At 37.7% G+C, this 20577-nt stretch overlaps 2 protein-coding genes across 2 annotated transcripts; one reads left to right on the forward strand and one right to left on the reverse strand.

The window, feature by feature from the left end:
• Positions 1-439: 439 nt before the first annotated feature.
• Positions 440-7728, reverse strand: serping1 (serpin peptidase inhibitor, clade G (C1 inhibitor), member 1). The gene is made up of 11 exons (XM_042485773.1): positions 7626-7728; positions 7234-7281; positions 6544-6652; positions 5541-5702; positions 4361-4657; positions 4028-4243; positions 2539-2685; positions 2204-2407; positions 1978-2117; positions 1100-1322; positions 440-925 (listed from the first exon to the last, which is right to left on the reverse strand). Exons 2-11 carry the CDS (start codon positions 7279-7281, stop codon positions 678-680), a joined length of 1794 nt encoding a protein of 597 aa, XP_042341707.1. The 5' UTR covers positions 7626-7728; the 3' UTR covers positions 440-677.
• Positions 7729-9583: 1855 nt separating this feature from the next.
• tmem134 (transmembrane protein 134) lies at positions 9584-15715 on the forward strand. Its single transcript, XM_042485473.1, has 8 exons — positions 9584-9778; positions 10247-10503; positions 11056-11123; positions 11213-11299; positions 11404-11480; positions 13553-13597; positions 15202-15255; positions 15340-15715. Exons 2-8 carry the CDS (start codon positions 10291-10293, stop codon positions 15420-15422), a joined length of 627 nt encoding a protein of 208 aa, XP_042341407.1. The 5' UTR covers positions 9584-9778; positions 10247-10290; the 3' UTR covers positions 15423-15715.
• The last annotated feature ends 4862 nt before the right edge of the window (positions 15716-20577 follow it).

Below are 20577 nucleotides of genomic sequence, written 5' to 3' on the forward strand. Positions count from 1 at the left end.
GTGTAACTACTTCGCAAAATAAATTGAAGTCGTTTCAGTGCTTGTCTGTCATCCTTTGAATGATCCAAGCTGTGCCTCATTATTCAAAAACATGACACAGAGGCATGAGGCGTAGATAGATGATATATAGATAGATAGATACAAGAGTCAATAATTATTAGAACAATTTTAATTATTAATATTGTTTTCTGGACATTTTTATCTATTACTTTTATCATGATTATGAAATTTAGCACAAAATAATTAAAAAAAGGTAAAAAAAAGGTAAAGAAAGAAAGAATGATTTATAGTTAAATTGCCAAATTTTTTAAATAATTTTAATGATGAATATTGTTTTCTGGACTTTATTCCTATTACTTTTATAATAATTATTTATTTATTTAAAATTGATTTAAAAGCATGTGAAAAGTGTGAACGCAGCACAAGAAAACTGATAGCGTTTTGCGTTTCAGAGGGCTCAAACTAGTTTATTAATCATCATCTTTGGAGACAATCCAGGCCTGGGTACATGTATCTGCTCACTTTATCACTAAAAACAAAACTGACACTGAATTGATATCATGTTATCAATGTAAGATAATTCATTGTATTTCCATTCTACCAGGCAGACTTTGTTTCTTTCTTGCCCTTTTGCCCATCTGTTCCTCCTCCACTCCCTCTCTCCCTGTCTCTCTGTCTCATGGGTCGGTCACTCGGCCAATGAAGAGTGGCACATTGGCCTGGTCGCTCCACAGCAGCATGATGAAAGGCCGCAGGGCAGAGAAGGAATTAAAGGAGCGAGAGAACGACATGGTGGTGACGGCGCCAGCCTCAACTCCATGTTCGGTCAGTGCGAGGAAGGCTCTGTGTCTGGCATCGTCCAGAACCACCCTGTCCTCAGAGTAGAGACCGCACAGGTTTGGGTGCTCGAAGAGTGACGACAGTCCTGGTATAGAGAGGCAGGGAGGAAAGCAAAATAAATGGATCAGAGAGGAAGATAAAGGAGCACAATGCTTATTTAACAAATGGGACTAACTAGTTGTTAGATAAAATAAAACGCAAGCTAAAAGCATCAGTGATATTTTAATGAGCCAAATGAGTGATGGACAATTGAACAAACCTAATTTCTTAATGAGTAGGTTCATGTCTGGCTCGACATCCAGCTTGATTTGGGGCAGAGTGACCTCGATTTGCTGAGGAGAGACTGTTTTCATTTGTTCAATCATTTGACGCACAGCTGTGTCCGTCATCCTCTCCTCCACCTGCTGCAGGTCACTCACTTTGTTGGAGCGAGGCAGCAGGATGTAAAGACTGCTGTCACCTGAGAGAGCAAACCTCGCCACCTGTTGGCAAAACAAAAGATCCAGGTGTTACTGTGTGGCAGGGATCTTCAAAGTCTAACACTGTGGGCCCTCCTTATATAACATTTAGACAAGTACAGACCCCCAACCTGTCTCCTGTTAGCTTAATGTAAAAAAAAAAAAATTAATAGTAATGTAACATAAAAAATATATAAAAAAGTATAAAAAAATATATAAAAAAGTGATCTCTCCTGTTATTATAGTTCTGTCTTGGGGGTGAGGGATGTATTAAAGAAAGTCTGGATACGGCATTGTTGGTGGGGCCTCGTTTATTTCTATGAGAGCTGCTCATTGGCGCATGAAACAAAAAAAAAAAAAAAACCCTTTTCCGGGTATAAAATACCTGGATCTACATGCCCATGATGCATGCACACAAGAGACTTACAGCAGCCATGCACGCCCAAGTGTGCCTGAGCAGATAACTTCCACCAGCAGAGCGACTGCCTTTAGGTTTAGTGCTTCGCTGTCTTGAATGGAGGTCAAAAAAATTTAATTTCTTTTTTAAACTTTCCAAATGTTATTGAACGGAATGACTTAAATCTAGATAGTGAAATGGGGGGGATGTGGGGGGGGGTGACACTCACAAAAAAACTTGGTTGGATACTGTGTAAACTAGTGAGCGATGGCTGTTCCTTACCTGTGCCATTAGCTCAACCACATACGTCATAGCCGCCCTGTATTTCTGGTGATATAGGACTGGTACCGTCACCATATCACCATCCAGTTTTGTGAAAAGTCCTTTCCGGGGTTTCATTTCATACTTGATCTTCCACTGACCTGAGGCACACACACACACACACACAGTTTATTAGTCCACAATTTCCACCTGCACTTATACAATTGTGCACACACACTTTACTGACCACTAAAGGAGACAGCGTTGAGCAGCATCATCTGAGTACTGGGGGATACAGAGTCAATCAAATGTTGGATCTTGTTGTTGGTCTTATTTGCCACCCAGCTGTTGATCATAAGTGTGTTTTCCTCGCTGGTTTCCAGCAGCCTGGTGGGCTTCGCTTCATAAAACTGGATGGACTGGTTGGTAAAGGACTCACTCAGATTCATATCTGAGGAAGAGAACAGAGAAACCATGATAAGCTGCACAGACAGAGATCCTTTTATATGCTCAGAATCTTCATGTCTATCTCTTTGACTGCTCAGGAGCTACGCTGTGAGCTCCACTCAGGGATAGTTATACTCTGTGGGTTATAGTAGATCTGAGAGGCCATCTGTAGAGAGCCAGCCAGCTTCTCTCTCAGCTTCTTCATCTGGAGGTGAACACAGTGGAAGTCATGAGGCACGTAGACGGCCGTCTCAATGGCTTTTCGGGTGTTATCCCTCGCACCTGAAAGTGACAGGATGAAGAACAGACAGTACCTATATTGATAAATATAGACCTAATGTACTTTAGAGAGCTGTCAAAAGCTGCAAGGTATGTCTGACATTTAATGTAAGTACAGAAAAACTCCTGTGACATTTCAAAGTGAAAAACATTTTTACGTAACTTTCAGTTTATATAAAAGTTCATCTTCCTACATGTTCGCAGGTAAAAGGGGGGCTGATGTTGCTTTTTAGACCAATGCATCTTTGTGGTTTTTCTATATATTTTTTATTGTTAACAAAACCCATGAAAAGGTAAAAAACTTCCATGCATTGATCTGACCCCCCAGTACTTCTCTTTGTCTTTCTGTGACTATCAGCTTTCAGCCCATTTTCCCCATTAAAGGTAGACCTATAATAACCCAATTCTGCAAACTATGGATACATTACTGTGTACTTTCCATGCATACTAATACTAAGTAGTTTACATGACTGATGAAGATAAATATTCTTTAAACTTCTACTATTTACATGCAGTTGTTCAGACTCAGATAAACATGCCCTAACATGACGTTTACGTTGTCAAAACATAGAAAGGTGCAACAGCTGGAGCAAATTAACTTTTTTCTTCTTTTTATCAAAATTGTTTTTGTGTTTTTGTTCATTTTTCAGAGTTTCTTGCTGATGATAGACTTGTTTGACCTTACAAACACAGCGCCCCCTTTCATTCCTTCGACCATGTTCTGGACAAGGTCAGCGTTACAATATTTGCACATATCCAAAAACCTTTTGATATCCAAGTCTTTCAAAATGTTTAAAAGCAGGTTTTTTCTTCTTCTGACCAGAAATTTGGGCCGCAGCGTTGCAAATTGTTTGTGAGTTGGTTAACGCATAGAGCTGACCATTAACAGGCAAGAGGCCGTGTGTTGCAAAGTGAGGCAAAACCCAGTTTGAGAACATACTGTATATTCTGAATATGCTTTATGTATACATGTCCAGGTAATGCTGTTAAAACCCGAATAATATCGGCATATCACACAAGTCTTAATTGGAAAATGTTAAATTTGGAAAAATCCTTCTTTGGAATATTAAAACGAAATATGCTGTTTACATGATGAGTATCAAATTCGGAATATTGTCATATTTGGAATAACAGTGGATATTAGCGTGCATGTAAACATAGACATTGTGGCTCATTGGTGTATTCTTAAAAGTGCTGTGCCACAGCAATAGAACGCTGTGGCACAGAGTATATTAGATTTTTTACACTCGGGCAAAATTTCAAGTTGGTGTTGGTGTTGGTCTTTTTTTCATCCAATACTAGATAAGTTTGTTTGTTTTTTTAACTTGTGCTTTTCTTATCATACCTAACAACAAATGAAACAGTGCCCCACTGATACTGATAGGGGAGAAGAGCAAGTTGCTTGAGGGTTGTAATTCTCTGAGGAAAGAATAGAGCTTCATGGAAAACTCTGTGATGGACTCCTGCAATATCAGTTCCCCTGTGCGACTGCTCTCGTCCTGGCAGGTCTCCCATGCTGTTGTGTAGCCAATGCACGAATGAGGAATGGCGGTAGGAGCAACTGAAAGAGAGTCAGACAGTAAAAAATGTCTTTAAATGTAGTACCTACTTTTTATTGAAAAATACCTTATTTTGCATAAACTGGGAGGTAATATATAGAAAAGGTTACCAAACGTACGTTCCACAATGATATTTATGGAGCTCAGTATCACCCCATCAGCAGATTCACACTGGTAAGCTCCAGTATCTTCCAACACAGTGTTTTCGATGTTAATGGTCTGATCATGGTCGTTTGGATAAATCAGCTTCACTCTGTTACTTGTTGACTCATCTTCAGTATTTAGCTGTGTCCTCGTGCCATCAGTTTTCACTTTGAACCAAAGTGCGTTGGCCGTGACTTGGCTGGACATTGGGAACTGGCACTGGAGGCGAGCGATGGAGCCTTGGATTACCTTCATAGTATAACTGATGGATGCTACAGAAAGATGCGCAAACAATTTTGTTGAATATAATTATGTATATCCATTCTACAATTCAAAATGCTCCAGATGTATCTATGATAAAACAGTAGAGAAAGTGAAAATAAACGTGCATATATGGCCCTGTTTACACCTGGTATTAACATGCATTTTAGTTGATCCGATTACAAGTAAACAGCGATAAACAACCACCAAAACGCATTATGATCCAATCAGTCAAATCACTTGTTGAGGTGTTCTTGGACACAGCTGATGAACATATTCTTTGTAGTGTAAACATTGATGTGTCCTGATGTGTCCCCGACAAGGACTACATCATCAGCGCAGGGTGCTAATTTGCGAATCCTAGGGTGGCGAAGGAATCCCCAGCCTTACTGATTGACTTACCCTGACATTCCTAACGTAACCCTAACCAGTTCCATTCATCTTGCCTAAACCTAATGAATCCAACCAACAAAGGCAATGATCCAATCAAAGGGGAAGGGGCGAGTCTCTCCTTTGTTGTCTTTTCGTGCGCAAATTTATGTGCAGGATGCAGGATCTATAACTTACCCATTTTATGTCTAGCTGAAGAAAGTGTTGCGTGACCATCCATTGTTTTCCCTATGAGGGAGACTTATTGAAATCTGCAGATAGTGACATCTCCGGCTGTACTGACACAACCGCTAACTTGCCTAACAAGCACGCTACAGAGCAGCCAGCAAAAGTGTGGACGTGATAACTGAGCATGGGACAGTAATGAAATCTGAACAAGAGTGGTCAGTTGAGGATTCCTTATAGGCACTGGAATGAACGACAATATGTCTTTACCATCCATTTTTATTCGGATCACTAAAATGTATGTTAATACAAACTGTAAACAGGCTTAATGTTGCTCACCAAGCACTTCAATGGTGTACGTCCTTGTCATCTCCATACTGTCGTCCTCTATCGTACACGTGTACTCGCCCTGGTTTGCGGCAGTAACCGAGGATATAGAGAGAAGCATGCCACCCTGTTTAATTCTTGGCAAGCCAGGCGACTGAGCACTGAGATCTTCACCTAAATTTTAAAATAAAGATTGAACTGAAATATATATAACGGTGTACCTTTATAATATAGTGAGAATAGTTAGTCCCTTCAGGATTTCGCAATGTTGCAATCGCAATTAATACAAATTTTACTCAGAATTTACTCAGTCACCATGACTTCTGCACAACCTTGCAATTTTGTCAAATCATCACAGCTTTACAGCAAATTTGACCATATGAAACAAATAAAATCTCATTTCATTATAGATCTGAGCGCAGCATAGTGATTCACTCAGCCCCTCTTTCTCTGTTTATCACAGGACTGGAGCTCTGTGCCTGGGACAGGGTCACACACACAGTGACAGGGCTAACTGTTAGCATCACACAACTGATGTTACCCAATGGTTAGTTACTTGTTTAAGATGTGTGAGATTAATGGCTCTGTGTCCAAGCAGCCAAATGTGATGAGATCACATTGTTCTGTATTAGCTTGTGATAGTTGGGCAGAGAGAGCAGGAGGAGAGCCTCTTACGAGAACGGCCGTCCAGCAATTAGTGAAATCGGTGGCGATCAGTTGTTGCTGTCCTCTACCTGCCCCTAGCATATGGATTCTAATGCTGTGCTAACACTGAAGGCTCATACTAAAAAGCTCTAAAACTGAAACAGCATCACAACTATTTTTTTTGCAATTTTTACTTGCTCTTGCAATTTCTTTGACAAAACGCTTATAACATGCAACAACATGCATTGCAATGTTATCGTAAAAACTGCTGTAAAATCAGACATTTAGAATCGCAACAAACAGAGCAAAACAGCCTGCGATCTCCTGAAGGAACCGAATAGTGGTGGTAGTAACAGAAATAAAATAAGACCATTAAATTTCCAGGTGATGGCTTCTCCGATGTAGCCATTTTGAAATGACAGACAGGGAAGCTCCAGAGTGGAACCAGATATCACCCGCACAAGTGTGCATGACGAGAGCTACACAGAAACACAGTGTTAAATTTTTGAGTGAAAACTGCAAAATTCATGAGTCAAGATAGTTAGTGTTTAAAGAGTAACTAAACCCTCCACTTTGAATGCCCCTGGAATGTGAAACAAAATGGACAGGGAGGGGAGGGGAGCTGAGACACGCCCAGTCACCCAACTGTGCCGCCTCTTGATCTGCAGCACCTCCCTGCCCCCCGCATACATACAGGGCAGCGAGGAGGTGATAATAGGGGGGCTCAATTGATGATGAAAGCAAGCTGCCAGGATCAGCCAACAGCAAATTTCAATTGCAATAGCCAGGTTTCAACCTTTAGAGGGCAGTCACTATGAATATTTATTACACAATATGTAGAATATTAATACTTTGCACTCAAATGTCAAGAGTTGGACCTAAATCAATCAACAACACTGTAATGTACTCATACATATTGCTATTCAACTGAAAAAAAGTGGTTTGGGGGTTTAGTTACTCTTTGAGCACTTTAGTCAACTAGTACAATAATGATAAATGGAAGATGTTGGTAAACATTCTGACTTGGCTATGAAGAGCTACATTTTTCATGTAAGTTTACCTCAACATTGAGCAGCAGCAAGAGGAAGAGTACGGCCTGTAGTTTCATCTGGAGCAGAGGAAACAGCAAGAGGAGTAAAATGCAGTTGGCAAGTTGATAGAGTTGTTTTGCAAGTCACGATTTCAAAATGAATGTGGCAGCAAGCCGGAAAAAAAGATCAATAATGTGGTGCAATCTGTGAACCTGAGTGATGTTGCCCACTGCTAAAACTTTAAAAAAATGTGATCATCTCGCTTCCACTTGCAACAAATACTGACTTGTTATAAATTAATCCCATAAAAGTATAAAGTGTAGTTTTATTGGTAAATAATACATAATTATCTGCATATAATATTGCTTCAGTTCAGAGATTAATCAACCAAAAAGACAGAAAAACATGAAATAACTCACACCTCTTGAATTCCAAATCAGCAGCTTTTCACAGTAATGTTCCTGCCACACCCGCTCACCTCCTGTGACTGTCTGCTCCTCCAAACTGACACCAACAAACACCAATCTGTCATTGTTGGTTTAGAGATGTTTGTTTGCATAATGCAGGTCTTCTGACTTGCTGGAAATCACATGATTTCACATGTTGGCAACAGAAACCAAGTGGGATGATTTATATTCCTGTTTTTATTTTGTCTTCATTCTGTTTAGTTTTGCATTGCAAAGACATATTATCTTACTGCTGTATGACATTAGTCCATTTTTTAAAAAAAATCATGACTAATAACTGCTGAATCTTGTGCAATGTAGTAATGAGAAGTTAAGGGTAGATAATCAGTTTCACTCTTGCTCATTTTTAATCTGCATATTTACCTGGAGTGTTTACATAATTTGATTTTGCTGAAGGTCATATTGGGTGTCACAGACAGGGATAGAAGGCGAACACAAGTTTGTGCTAATTGGCAAAAAAACAGTGTTGCTGTGGACAACAATCATAACATGTATCAGTTAAGTGCAAAAAAGATAGAGGCGGTGTTTTTAGTGGATTCATTAAGTTAATTAGTATATTATTAAATGCAGTTTTTTATTTATTACGTCAGTGAGAATCAGCCGGGTCATGATGCCCAGCTGCAGGTACTTTACCCAATTAAATTAAGTATATTTGTTAGAGTGGAAATTAAAAAAGTTTTTTCTTTAAGTTATCATTAGGAATTAAATATTTATTGCACAATTTAATAACTATAGAATAATTAGCATTTAGATTGGTTTCCTTTAAGCCTCGCTCTCACTATGCAATTCCGTCTGCCCCTGAGCATGATCTGCTGGGCGCATTTTACAGCATTAAGTTCATCAACCACTGCAAAACCAAAACAAGAAGAGGAGAATACTTTTTTCTGGTAGCTACCCCCAGTTACAGCAGTCAGTCACTTTCCTTCAACATTTTGGGCAACTTTACACATCTAAGAGGGAAATATTTGCTCTATAATTTCTATCAAAATAAAAACTGTAAATTCGGTTTTAAAAGATCTTAATAAAGCCTTTATAATACCAACCAACATAAAAGCCATCCGCATTCCCATCCCCATTCTCACCAATTTAAGGTTTAAACTCATGTTACTTTGGGCTGTTTTATGTTGATTTTACCCCTTAAGACTCCTCATACCATAAGCAAACTAATTCAAAATGTTTAAACTCTAAAATAATCCAAACTATAACAACAGCATATAAAGTGGATGAGTTTGATCCATACATTTATTTAGCTGATTCATAGTATTCACTTAATAGACAAGTACACTGCTACTGCTATATACTGCTAATATTCAGCAATAACGTCACAGCCTAACAGTTGTTTTGATGGCTATTAACACTTAACACTGAACTTAGCTGTCAATCAGAGCTGAGACAATGAGTTGATTAATCAATTAGCCAACTGATTTATAATAATAATAATAATAATAATAATAATAATAATAATAATGGCAACTATTGTGATCATTGTTGTTCATGGTTCCAGCTTGTCACATTTGTGTTTTTGTTGCACTTCCTTTTAATTAGCCTGTTTTAATCATTTTAATTAATTTAAATTGATTAACTTAATTTAAAAATAATTCTGAGGTTTGGACTATTGTCTGGACAAAATGAGAACTGTGAAAATGTCACTATTTTCTGAAATTTCCCAAACACAACCATCCGTCAAATCTCTCTCTCTCTCTCTCTCTCTCTCTCTCTCTCTCTATATATAAGTTAAAACTTAACTACACATTTATGCTTTTGTGAAGATAATGTTCCTGTTATTTTATTTTAAGTGTTTGTATTTTCTCTACTACTGAAATCGAATCGAGTGTCGATCGACAAACCGACACTCGATTAAGTTGGCTGGCTCCCGGAGAGATCTTTGGGCGTTATCAGACGTAAGCAATCGAGAGCCGGGTGCTAAACAGAAAAGGAAGACACTCGAAACTTTTACAAAACCCTTTTTCTTGCTCAAGAACCAAAGCAAGGGCGGCAGGACGGCTTCATAGAGCATTAGTGCACATTATACAAGTATGTGACCCGTGTGTTCACCGTGTGGAGTGGAGTTGAGCCTCCCCGGAGAAGAAAAGATTAACTTGAGACAGTAAGTTTTCCTCCTGGTCATCTGACCGAGTAGCGGAAAGAGCACAAACAATGGCAGCGACCAACAACAACCACAGTTAACGTTAGCCGCTAACTTTGGTTCAGTCCGCGTCGAGGCAGCACTGAAGCTAGTTTCTGACTTCATGGCGAACTGTTATTTTCGCTGTTTAACTTTGTACAAAGTGGTGAAGTTAATTACATAGGGAGATAATAAGGAGCTACGGACTATTTTTTTAATGCGTAGAGGAATGCGCACGCGTACTTTAAATGTTTAAAGAGAAATACTCAAGTTGACAGTAGCATGAAATACACCCTAAATGTAAATAAAAGTTCATAAAGTAAACTTTATAGCCGCACAGCTCTAGCACTGTTGTCCTTGCACTGGAGGCAATGAATGTTCCTGCTGAAATAAATCATAAAATATTTCTCAAAGCTTTGAGTAACGCTGATCTTTATTCTGAACCCACAGTGAGCATCAGTCTACACGACCACACGGTGTAAGAGGCAGTCACCATGGCAACGCAGTTTAGTATCGATGATGCCTTTGTGTTGGAGGGAGATGAGGAGGGAGCTGTGTCTGATGGAGAGACAGACGGATGGAAGGGCAGAGACAAGGACAGAGAAGGAGGAGAGATGACATTTGGTCCTCTTTCTTTCTCTAAACCTCAAACTCATCCCTCGCATGATGCTGCAGGCTCCCCTGATCACAGTAACCTGAAGTATCAGGTACACACACACACACACACACACACACTCTCTCCCACTGTGTGTAGAAAGTGTATAGATGTGTATATCAGGGCCCTCGAATTTGAAATAACCTGCCTGAGAAGATAAGGCTCACAGAATCAGTGACTTATTTTAAATCATTTCTTAAAACCCATTTTTTATAGACTTGCTTTTATGTGATGTTGTCTTTTTATTCGTCTTATTAAATTGTGTTTCTCTTTATTTGTTTTACCTATCTTATTCACAATTTATTTGTTGATTTAAGTTTTTGTTTTTTTGTTGCTCTTTTGCTTTTGTCGGTTTTGGTCTAGTTTTTTGAATAATTTTATACTGACGTTATGCGTCCTACATCTTGCATTATTTGTCCTTTTGTTTTCATCTTATCCTAACTCTTCCCGCGTTTCTTCTTGCTTGTGCTCACTAGGACTGTTTGCCTTTCTTTTGTTGTATGGCCTTCTATATTTCTATGTCTGCTTTTGCGAGTTATTATATTATTATAATAAGTTGTTAACTTGAGACTGAACCTTCTTTATCACATGCTGCTGTTGTTAGAATCTGGAAAATGAAGATGCCTTGGGAAGCAATGGCAACTCCTCTTTCAATAACTTCTTCAAAATCAGGTGGGTCCTACAGGGTCGAGCTCGTGATGTGACTTTGCCTGCATTGAGCTTTGAGTGGGAGATAAAGTGTGTTTGTGTTCTCTCCACAGCGACCCTGCCACTCTGTCTTACTGCAGCTCCCAGTGGTCCTTCAGCACCTTGAGCTCTGTCACACATCTTTCTGCACACTGCTGCGGGTCAGTTCAAACACACACACACACACACACACACACACACACACACAGACAGGCATCACACTCACAACAATAAACACAGTTACTTAAAAAACTGTTCAAAACAGGTGGGTGTCTCATCCGCTGGTGAAGAAAAACAGAAGAGTTGTTCTCGCTTCATTCCTTCTCCTCATCACTGGAGTTGGTAAGTTGTTTTTTTTTATGTTGTATTTTAATCATTTATATGACATAGTAATACTGGAGTTACTAAAACATAAGAAAAAAATAATGAAATAAAATTATATTTGTTAACATAAATATTAGTTAATTCGATATATACATAATTAATGCCATTTTTAACTTTCTTTTTTTTCCTTTTAAAAAAAAAACAAAACTTGATTTCAGGTCATTTTCTAGCAAAGTTTTTAGTAATTTCTCATTGCCACCTTCCCATGATTGAAAAAAATTGAAGAAAAATAAACAAGACAATTTGCTCAGATTTCAAGGGGTTAACTGCTTTTGTACATTTCATTCCAGTAAATATAATTTATTGATAACTTACAAATTTGAGTCAGACGATATATTAAAGGAGTTTATAACTCATTAAATACAAAATATCCAACCATATATATTTTTTTCTGTCTTAAAGTCTTACCTAAAATAGTATTACATTCATTTTATTTTTGTCTTCTGCTCCTGTTTTTATCATATTTTCCTTGGTTTAACCCCACGATTACCTGAGGATAAATGTATGACCATAATGGCTCTTTAAAGGGATAGTTCAGATTTTTTTTCTAGATTTGCCTGAGGTACTTACTAATACTCAGTGTACTACCTACTGTTGATGTCTGTCAGTCTGACATGGAAGCACAGCAATCTACTGCTGCAGATGGGAGTCAGCACTAAAATGTATTTTGAGAGAATTTTTACTGCGTTACCTTAATGTCAGACAGCTGTTTCCATGGGAATATGAAGCCGTTATATCACTCTCTTCAAAGCCAGACTCCATAGAGAAAAACAGTGATTTAACATCACAAGCATAGATGGGAAACTGAAGCAGCTACTTCCCTGTCCAAACACACTGTGTGAAGGATAGGTAAGGCAGTGAAAATACTCTCCGATAGTGTACACTAGAGCTCGACAGATTATAGGCCTGGTCGATTATCGGGGCCAATATTTGGCATTTTACCGATTATCTGTATCCATGTTTTATTTAAACGATTGCTGATAAAATTAATTAATGAAAAAGTGCAAAGAAATTGGCAGCATGGGAAGAACTTTTAAATTGTAAAACCTCAGGGAGCTAATTTTTTTATTTAGGTTTTTTTATTTACATTTTCACTGAACTTTATTCAAAAAGTTGTTGGGAACTCGCTGTATTTAATACTGAAAGGCTTAGTTTTTATTAAACATTTGTTTAAGACATTTAAACGAATTTTTGTGTTGGAGTTTGTTATATTCCAAATTCTAAATATTGACAGAAAGATTTTCATGTTTATTGTAAATGCATATTTGTTCCAAAAATCGGTTATCAGTCTCATTAAGTACAAATCAGTATTGATATCAGTCCTGAAAAACCAATATCGGTCGCCCCCAGTGTACATTCAACTGATAGAGTTTTTTTTTTTTGGTGGAACTATTTTTAGGTGGCTAAAACATGATTTGTTGCCGGCCCCCATTCACAGCAGCCCATTGCTTTAGTGTCTGTGTTGGACTCCAGCCTGCTTCTCCAAACTTGGTACATGCCGACTGACATCTATCTGACATCTGACATATTTAATACACTGACATGTATAATATACTGAATAATGATAAGTACCCCATATAACCCATCCTTAAAAAACCCTGAACTATCCCTTTAAGATCAGCTGCTGGAAATGAAATGTAGATAGCACAGGAATTAAATGTATCAACCTTTAGTCTTTGATAAAGTAGATAAAATGAAATTTAAATGACAAAAAATAATATTCAGCCAGCACAGAAACTTTAGCACGACAAAAGAGCGCTTCATATGAAAAGGCACACCTGCTCCATTATTTGAACATCATTTTAACGTGCTGTGAAAAGCTCAGACCAGATGGTTTGTTCAGTGTTGTGTCAGCCACTGACATGCTTGGCACACTGAACTTTGTCCCCTTGTTTATCCTCTCTCTATGGCAGATTTTTGCCAGTTATCAAAGTTGATGGGGAAAAAGGTCCTAGATACACAGAATATATATTTATGCTCTAGGTTGTCAGCCCACCTTACTGGTGTACTTTTGTATTGTTTTCTTTTAGCTCTCATTTTCACGGGTGTCGTCATACAGCTGAATCCAAATGCAGGTAAGGAAAAGAAGCCATCGAGTGAACCTTGATGGTTTTGATGTTGGTAAATGACACATTGAATCTGTTAAACCAGATGAAAGAAACCTGTAGATAGTTGTATAAAGGCAGGAGAGCAGCGATATACAAACTCCACATAAAAGAAACTGCCAACAAATGAACAGATCAGGAACACAGTGACAGCTGAAACCCAAATACAAACTCACAATACTCACAAACAAATCAAATGAAACAATTTTAAAACAAATTGAACTACCAATTACAAAATGGAACAAAGAAAAAATGTGTTTCATCTTCTTGGTGAAACTGTTGTGACTAGAGTCTTTGAATGTGTTGTCTGGCGGCCCACAAAGAAAGCTCGGCAGCTGTGTGTGTAATTTTGTCTGTACACCATCACACACACACACACACACACACACACACACACAGAGGTGAAGAAGCACCAGTCTTTCAAGGCCAAAGTCCTTTTGATGATAAAGAGCAGTGTTTCTCAATCCAGCATGGATCTGTCCTGCTCATAGCTCTGCTTTTACTACAGAGCTGGAAAACAAAAACCTGTGGGGCTGTTGGGCATGAAGTGTTCATACTGCGACAGTTTTATGTGTACTGTAACAACAAACTATACAAGTAATATTACTTTCCAGTTGCCAATGAAAACCCTAGACAGTAAAGTTGTAGTTTGTACCAAAGTTAGGAGCGCATGATTCAGCGTTTCTCCTAGATTTACTGGTGCGGGGGGGTGGGAGTGGGGGCTGGATAAGGATGATCCTGTAGCTCCTACCAACCAAAAGCGAAAACGTACATAATTCCACATTCACTTTCTGTGTATTGCATCATTATCATTATATTATTTATTAAGTCCAGTCTTGTAGAGGCAGGAGAAGGATCGAGGATCCCGTGGTGAGTCTTGTCACCACTGATGCTAGTTTCATGTTCACCTGCGTCTAAAGAATGCATATATTTTTGCCTGCTTTTCCAGCAGTTGGGGTCGACATCTCTCCATTAGTGATTTATTTGTTGAGACACTGTGATTGTTAACCTTGCAGAACTAGTAAATTCAATGTTTTGCGAGAGAGATATAAAAATGAGAAAAAAATATGTACAAAGGTACATGCCCTGTTGAAGAGCATGAGTTGAAATGCGCAGGCGTCAAGCCCATTTATCGAAGCCTTTTTTTTTTTTTTTCAAAACAGTGTGGCTTGGAGTGTTTTGGTTCTAACTTATTGACATTAACATGTCTAAACTCTCCCTCCTTTTTTGGTCATTTTTGTCCTTGAATCCAAAAGGCACCTTTTTGTGAAACCCACATATGTGAAGTTGCACTCCTCAGACAAACTGTTTTGTAGACAAAATTTAAAATATTAATTAGGGTAATTGTAAAACCTTTGCACGGAGCCAGGCTATTTCCTCGGTCTTTTTTGTGCTAAGTTAAGCTAACAGTCTCATGGCTGCCACTCGTTATTTATCACACACACGGCAGAAGTATTGATCTTCTCAGTCAGCTCCTAGGGAGAAAGCAAATAAGCACATATCCCAAAATGTTGAGCTCTCTGAATGTGTGGTTGCACTGATAAATGCTTGAACAAATGAATTTGTCCTTTCAGGTGTTTCGAGTGCTATTTTCTTTGTACCTGGGTTTCTTCTCTTCATCCCTGGAGGTAAACTGATCCTCTGTTTGCTTGCACTCTTCTTTTACTCTCACGTTTATTTGGTATTAACATCATTCCCTGTACTTCCTCCAGTGTACCATGTGATTTACATCAGCTGTGCGGTCAGCGGAAAAAGAGGCTTCAAACTGTTCTACCTACCTTATTTTGAAAAATGACATTTCATGAGACACTACATTTCCACTACATCTCTTTGTGTGCCATCGTAAAATGAATTTATATTTTGTCACTTTTAACTCAAAAAATGTATTGTCACATTTGTTGTTTTTTCTTGTCATTGTGATGACCACTACTAATTCAGCCACTCAGTGCCTCCACTGCCTTTCCACTACATGAACTGACGACGCTGTGTGTGTGCACCAGAAAGAAGGAGATTGGTCTTGCCTGTGTTTTCCATGTTGTGTGAATAATGACTGTGAAATTACAATAAAACTTTTTTTGTATATTTTAAGATTTGTCTGTTGAGGTAGTTTTTCCAAACAGTGGCAAAGTGCTATATGGCTGTAGCCTGGGGAGAGGACTCAGACTGGCTAACATTACCTACAAATTGCAGTAATGTTTTAAAGAAAGCATTTTAATGTAATGTTCAAAGAATGTTTCAAAGATGTTTATCATTTAAAATAATGTTCAATTAAGGTTTAATGCTGACTGAGACGTAACATTGTAGCTGCAACATTCAGAGGATGCTTTGGTGATGTTGAGAGGTGACAGATCATAGAATGTTCTTCTATAAAACGTTCCCACTATGTTACAAGAGAACAAAGGAAGAGCGTTTTTGTAAACAACATTCAGAAAATGTTTTTGAGGACTGAGATTACAATCCTTTTTTTAGATGAAAATGTAATGTAATGTTTATTTACATTTAATTTTTTTTATGTTTATAGAGAATGTTGAATGAACTTAAACAATCTGTGATTAGGTTTGTGTGTAACTGCTTAAAAGTACAACAAACTTAATGTCACGCTCACCTTTTGAGCTGCTAAGCTTGCTTTTACCATAATCACAACCATTTCTTATCCTGCGTATGCTCTTTTCAAACAAATTAGTGCCTTCACCAATTACTCGTTATTTGGGGTCTTTATTTGGATTGACTTTACAGAGAGTGGTTACAGGGGTTTTAATAGTAAATCAGTGGCTACTTCAAAACAGCGATTAATATAACCATTTTGCTGCACACCATCCAGGCAATCAGAAACAAACATGCACCAGACTACTGCCAAAAGCTGTTTGTTGTAGCTGCTGGTTCTCTAATCACTTACCAGTGGTGCCTCTGAGGAGATTTTCATAGTGGTGGCCAGATGTTTCCACTGAAAATCAAAAACAATAACTGATTGTCAGGAATTTGCTCATGCTATATAGGCTTGCTAAAAGCTGACAGTATGAGAGTTAAGGAATCATATACTGGTTTTTGGTAAATATTACTAATTGTCTGATGTGCAGATACAGTTAGCATTTTGAATCCCGCAGCAACCATATGGTAATGTCTTACGTATCTCCACATGTTAAAAACAATATACAAAGTATATTGACAAGACGGAAGGTAATATTCTAAGAAAAAAAACTCTATATATCTGAGATTTTTTAATGTGCAATAACAGCCACACACCACAGACTCTTTTTGTGCAATAATACTTAAACATTTACACTTATATTTATTAACGCATTTGCATTGTTAAGTTTGTACTGATTGTATTCTTGCTAATCCTAGACTATTGTTTTAGTCATCTTAGACTATTGTTTTATTTCATTGTATTTATTTGTCCTTTCAGCTGGTTTTATATTTTAGTGTCCTATTTTATTGTTGATTTAGCAGAACCTCAGTACTTAATTTCATTCCCTCTCACGAACCTCATATTTTGGAATGACAATTAACCATCTTGAATTTTAAATTAATGTCACAGATTTGCCTTGGAAAAAAAGTGGGATATTTTCTAAGTTTGTAAAGTCACAAATATTTCAGAAAATAAGTTGTACATTTTCAGAGTTTATTGAGTTGCAGATTTGTGAGAAGGCAAGTAAGAATATTTGTTTGTTTGTTTTTTTTTTGGTCAAAAAACCATATCACTTTACTTTGGATCAACTTCATCACACAGACGCTGCCTGCCGTGTATTATGCCTGCTGCGGACAAATTTATCAAATTATTATACTTTGCAGTTGGATTTAGCAATAAAGAAATACTCCTGATTATAATCCAAAATCTCCAGATTATTATCAGCATCTGGACTTTGAAGAGTCATTGTCAGCAGTACTTCCTTTGTGCTAGCTTAAAATGAGCCCACCACAGCCTCTTAAAGACAGTAATAAAGTCCCCCAATAATTTTTTCACTAGGTATGTCCAGTGTGTGTGGGCGTGTGTGTGTGTGTGTGTTGGTGCCTGGCACCTCGGCTTTAGAATAAATTAGTATAAAATCATATTTATGAAAATATGGAGCTCAAATCCTTGATACAAGGGATTGTATTCCTTTAATTCAAAATCGGGACACAAAACTCACTCACATATTTATTTTTGTTCAGATCTTTTGATGAAACCCTTTCAGTTATACTGCAGACGTTTCTCGTGCAGCCTTACTCTGAGACTCATATTACTAATATTCTATACAGTCATGTCTCTAAAACACTATCCAGTTTTTACTTACATTTTAAGTGTCAGTCTTTCTTCTTTCTTTATTTATTTAGTTATCCAGTTTTTATATCCAGTTTTTATGTTGTAAATGGTGATCTTTTTTCTATTTTTTTTGCATTTGCTGAAATTTTCCTATTATTAAATCAAACAAATGTGAAGCTTTCAACAGATAATTAGCATAACTTTTTACTGAAAAATCTTGGCTTTGCTTTTCAAGGCCAAAATAAATAACTTATTTGGGCAGCACTTTTAACAAGCTTTTACCTGACACATCAGCAATAATATAGATCTATAAATTTTACATATATATATATATATATATATATATATATATATATATATATATAATATATATTATTATATTTGAAAAAAAACATTGCCTAAAACATGGAAAGCCCAAAGAAATTAGTCATTCATATTTTACCATTGTTTGTACCTTCAGCTTGAACCCAAGGTAAACATTTTATTTTTTGAGAAATTTTCTGATGACTCGGTGGTTGTTGGGTGTATAAGAGAAGGAGAGGAGGGGGAGTACAGGTCTCTGGTGGACAACTTTGTGGAGTGGTCTGAACATAATCACCTGAGGCTGAATGTTAACAAGACCAGAGAGATGGTGATCGACTTCAGGAAGAAGAGGACGTCGTCACAACCTTTACAGATCCGGGGGGAGACTGTGGAGGAGGTGGAGGCCTACAAATATCTGGGTGTAGTGATCAATAACAGACTGGACTGGAAATCTAACACTGACGCTGTGTACAAGAAGGGGATGAGCAGACTCTACTTCCTGAGGAAGCTACAATCCTTCAACGTGTGCAGCAAGATGTTGGAGATCTTCTACCAGTCTGTTGTCTCCAGTGCCATCTTCTTCGCTGCTGTTTGTTGGGGTAGCAGCATCAGAGCCAGTGACACCAACAGACTTAATAAAATCATTAAGAAAGCTGGCTCTGTGGTGGGTTTTAGGCTGGAGACCGTGGAGACTGTGGTGGAGAGGAGGACACTTAAAAAACTGCTCGCCATCATGAACAATGCTGAGCACCCCCTCCACCGCACACTGGAGCGACAGCGGAGCACCTTCTCCAACAGACTGATTCAGCTTCGCTGTTGAAAGGACAGATACAGGAAATCTTTCCTGCCACAAGCCATCCACCTGTACAATAACTCACCTCTGTCTGCTCTTTAAACTCTGGTCTTAGCTCCATGTCACTCTACACTGCTGACGTTATTTTTATTTATTCAGATACTGTTCCGCACTTTACACATGTATATATGTATATATGTATAGTTTCTTAGTTTTTTTTTTAAAGCGTATTCCTTATATTCTATTAATAATGTGTGCTCTTTATTCTCTTGTTCTTACTGCATGGCGCTGCTACACCCCAATTTCTCAGTTTTGAGATCAATAAAGTATATCTATCTATCTATCTATTTTTGCAGGAAAAAAGTCTATTCCTTCTATTCCTTCAAGATAGAGAATCCATAGAAACACTAGTTATTCCCTCATCTCTGTAAAAACTCTGAATTAAAGTTACATGGGCTACCAATTTTAGACATTATACAGTAGCTCCCACACATCTATGATGCATTTATGATGATGACGCAGTTTGCTCTTATTTTGCCAACTTTTAGAACAGTGTAGGTGTTAAGGCTGTAACTGACTGACTTCTCACACCCACTCAATGTTTATCATTCTCCCTAAATGCAACCATTTTTCTGCCAGTAATTATCCTTCATTTGGTCTAATAATTAACAATATAGTAACCTCCTAGAGTGCATTGTTTACATCATGCAAATCAATACTGCAGCTGGTTGAGATAGACTGAAATAATTGTGCACAGTATTTTAGCAGATCAGCGTGGATTTTGTTTGTAAAAATGGAATATGCAAAGTTAAATCACTACAGCTGTTAGCCAGAATAATAATTCCCTCTATAATATATTGTAGTAGCATTAAATGAAATTACATTACTGAAGGGACTGTATTTTACACTCTCTGAAGCCACAAATATTTTTCCTTGAAGATGACAAAAAGCCTTGTCATGCATGCTGGTTAGCCAGTGTGTATGTTTATGGATTTAAAATGAGACATGTAGAATAAAGCCATTTTAAAAAAAATGAAATATCACTATTTTAGGCTTGGATTTGGTTATGTATATTTCTGATGGAAGTGTTTGTCCTACATACTTTCTTCATTGGCTGGCGGAAATGTGAAAATCCATTGATAACCTCTGTTTTTACAGTTTTTGGCTGTGATATATGGTGTTAATTTGGTGTTTTGTCTGTAAAATAAATTCAAAGAAACAGCTGTTTAAAGTTATATGCCCCTCCCCCGAGACGAAATAAAAACAAGTTTCTCCAATATTTAAAAAAATATCAACATGCCTTACCCTTTTTGCACCAGCCCCTACCCTCATAAATAACGAGCAGTCCCTTAGGTAAGTACAAGTAAAAAATCTTAAGTACTGTGATAACTGACTAATATGTTGTATTTGCAATGAACTGAGAGCATAGATCATCTTGATATACAGTCTATGGTTGAGATTTAATTCGTTATGCATCTTTTTATAAGATAAGTATTTTATATTTTGTATCTATTATTTAAAAAAAAAAAACAGCGCAGTCCACCGCGTTTCCTGTAATAACAGTTCCGCAACCTGCGTCTGGAGGGCGCTCTGAGGCCTACAGCGACTCCT

Source organism: Plectropomus leopardus, chromosome 4 (assembly GCF_008729295.1).
Source record: "Plectropomus leopardus isolate mb chromosome 4, YSFRI_Pleo_2.0, whole genome shotgun sequence".
NCBI lineage: Eukaryota > Metazoa > Chordata > Actinopteri > Perciformes > Serranidae > Plectropomus > Plectropomus leopardus.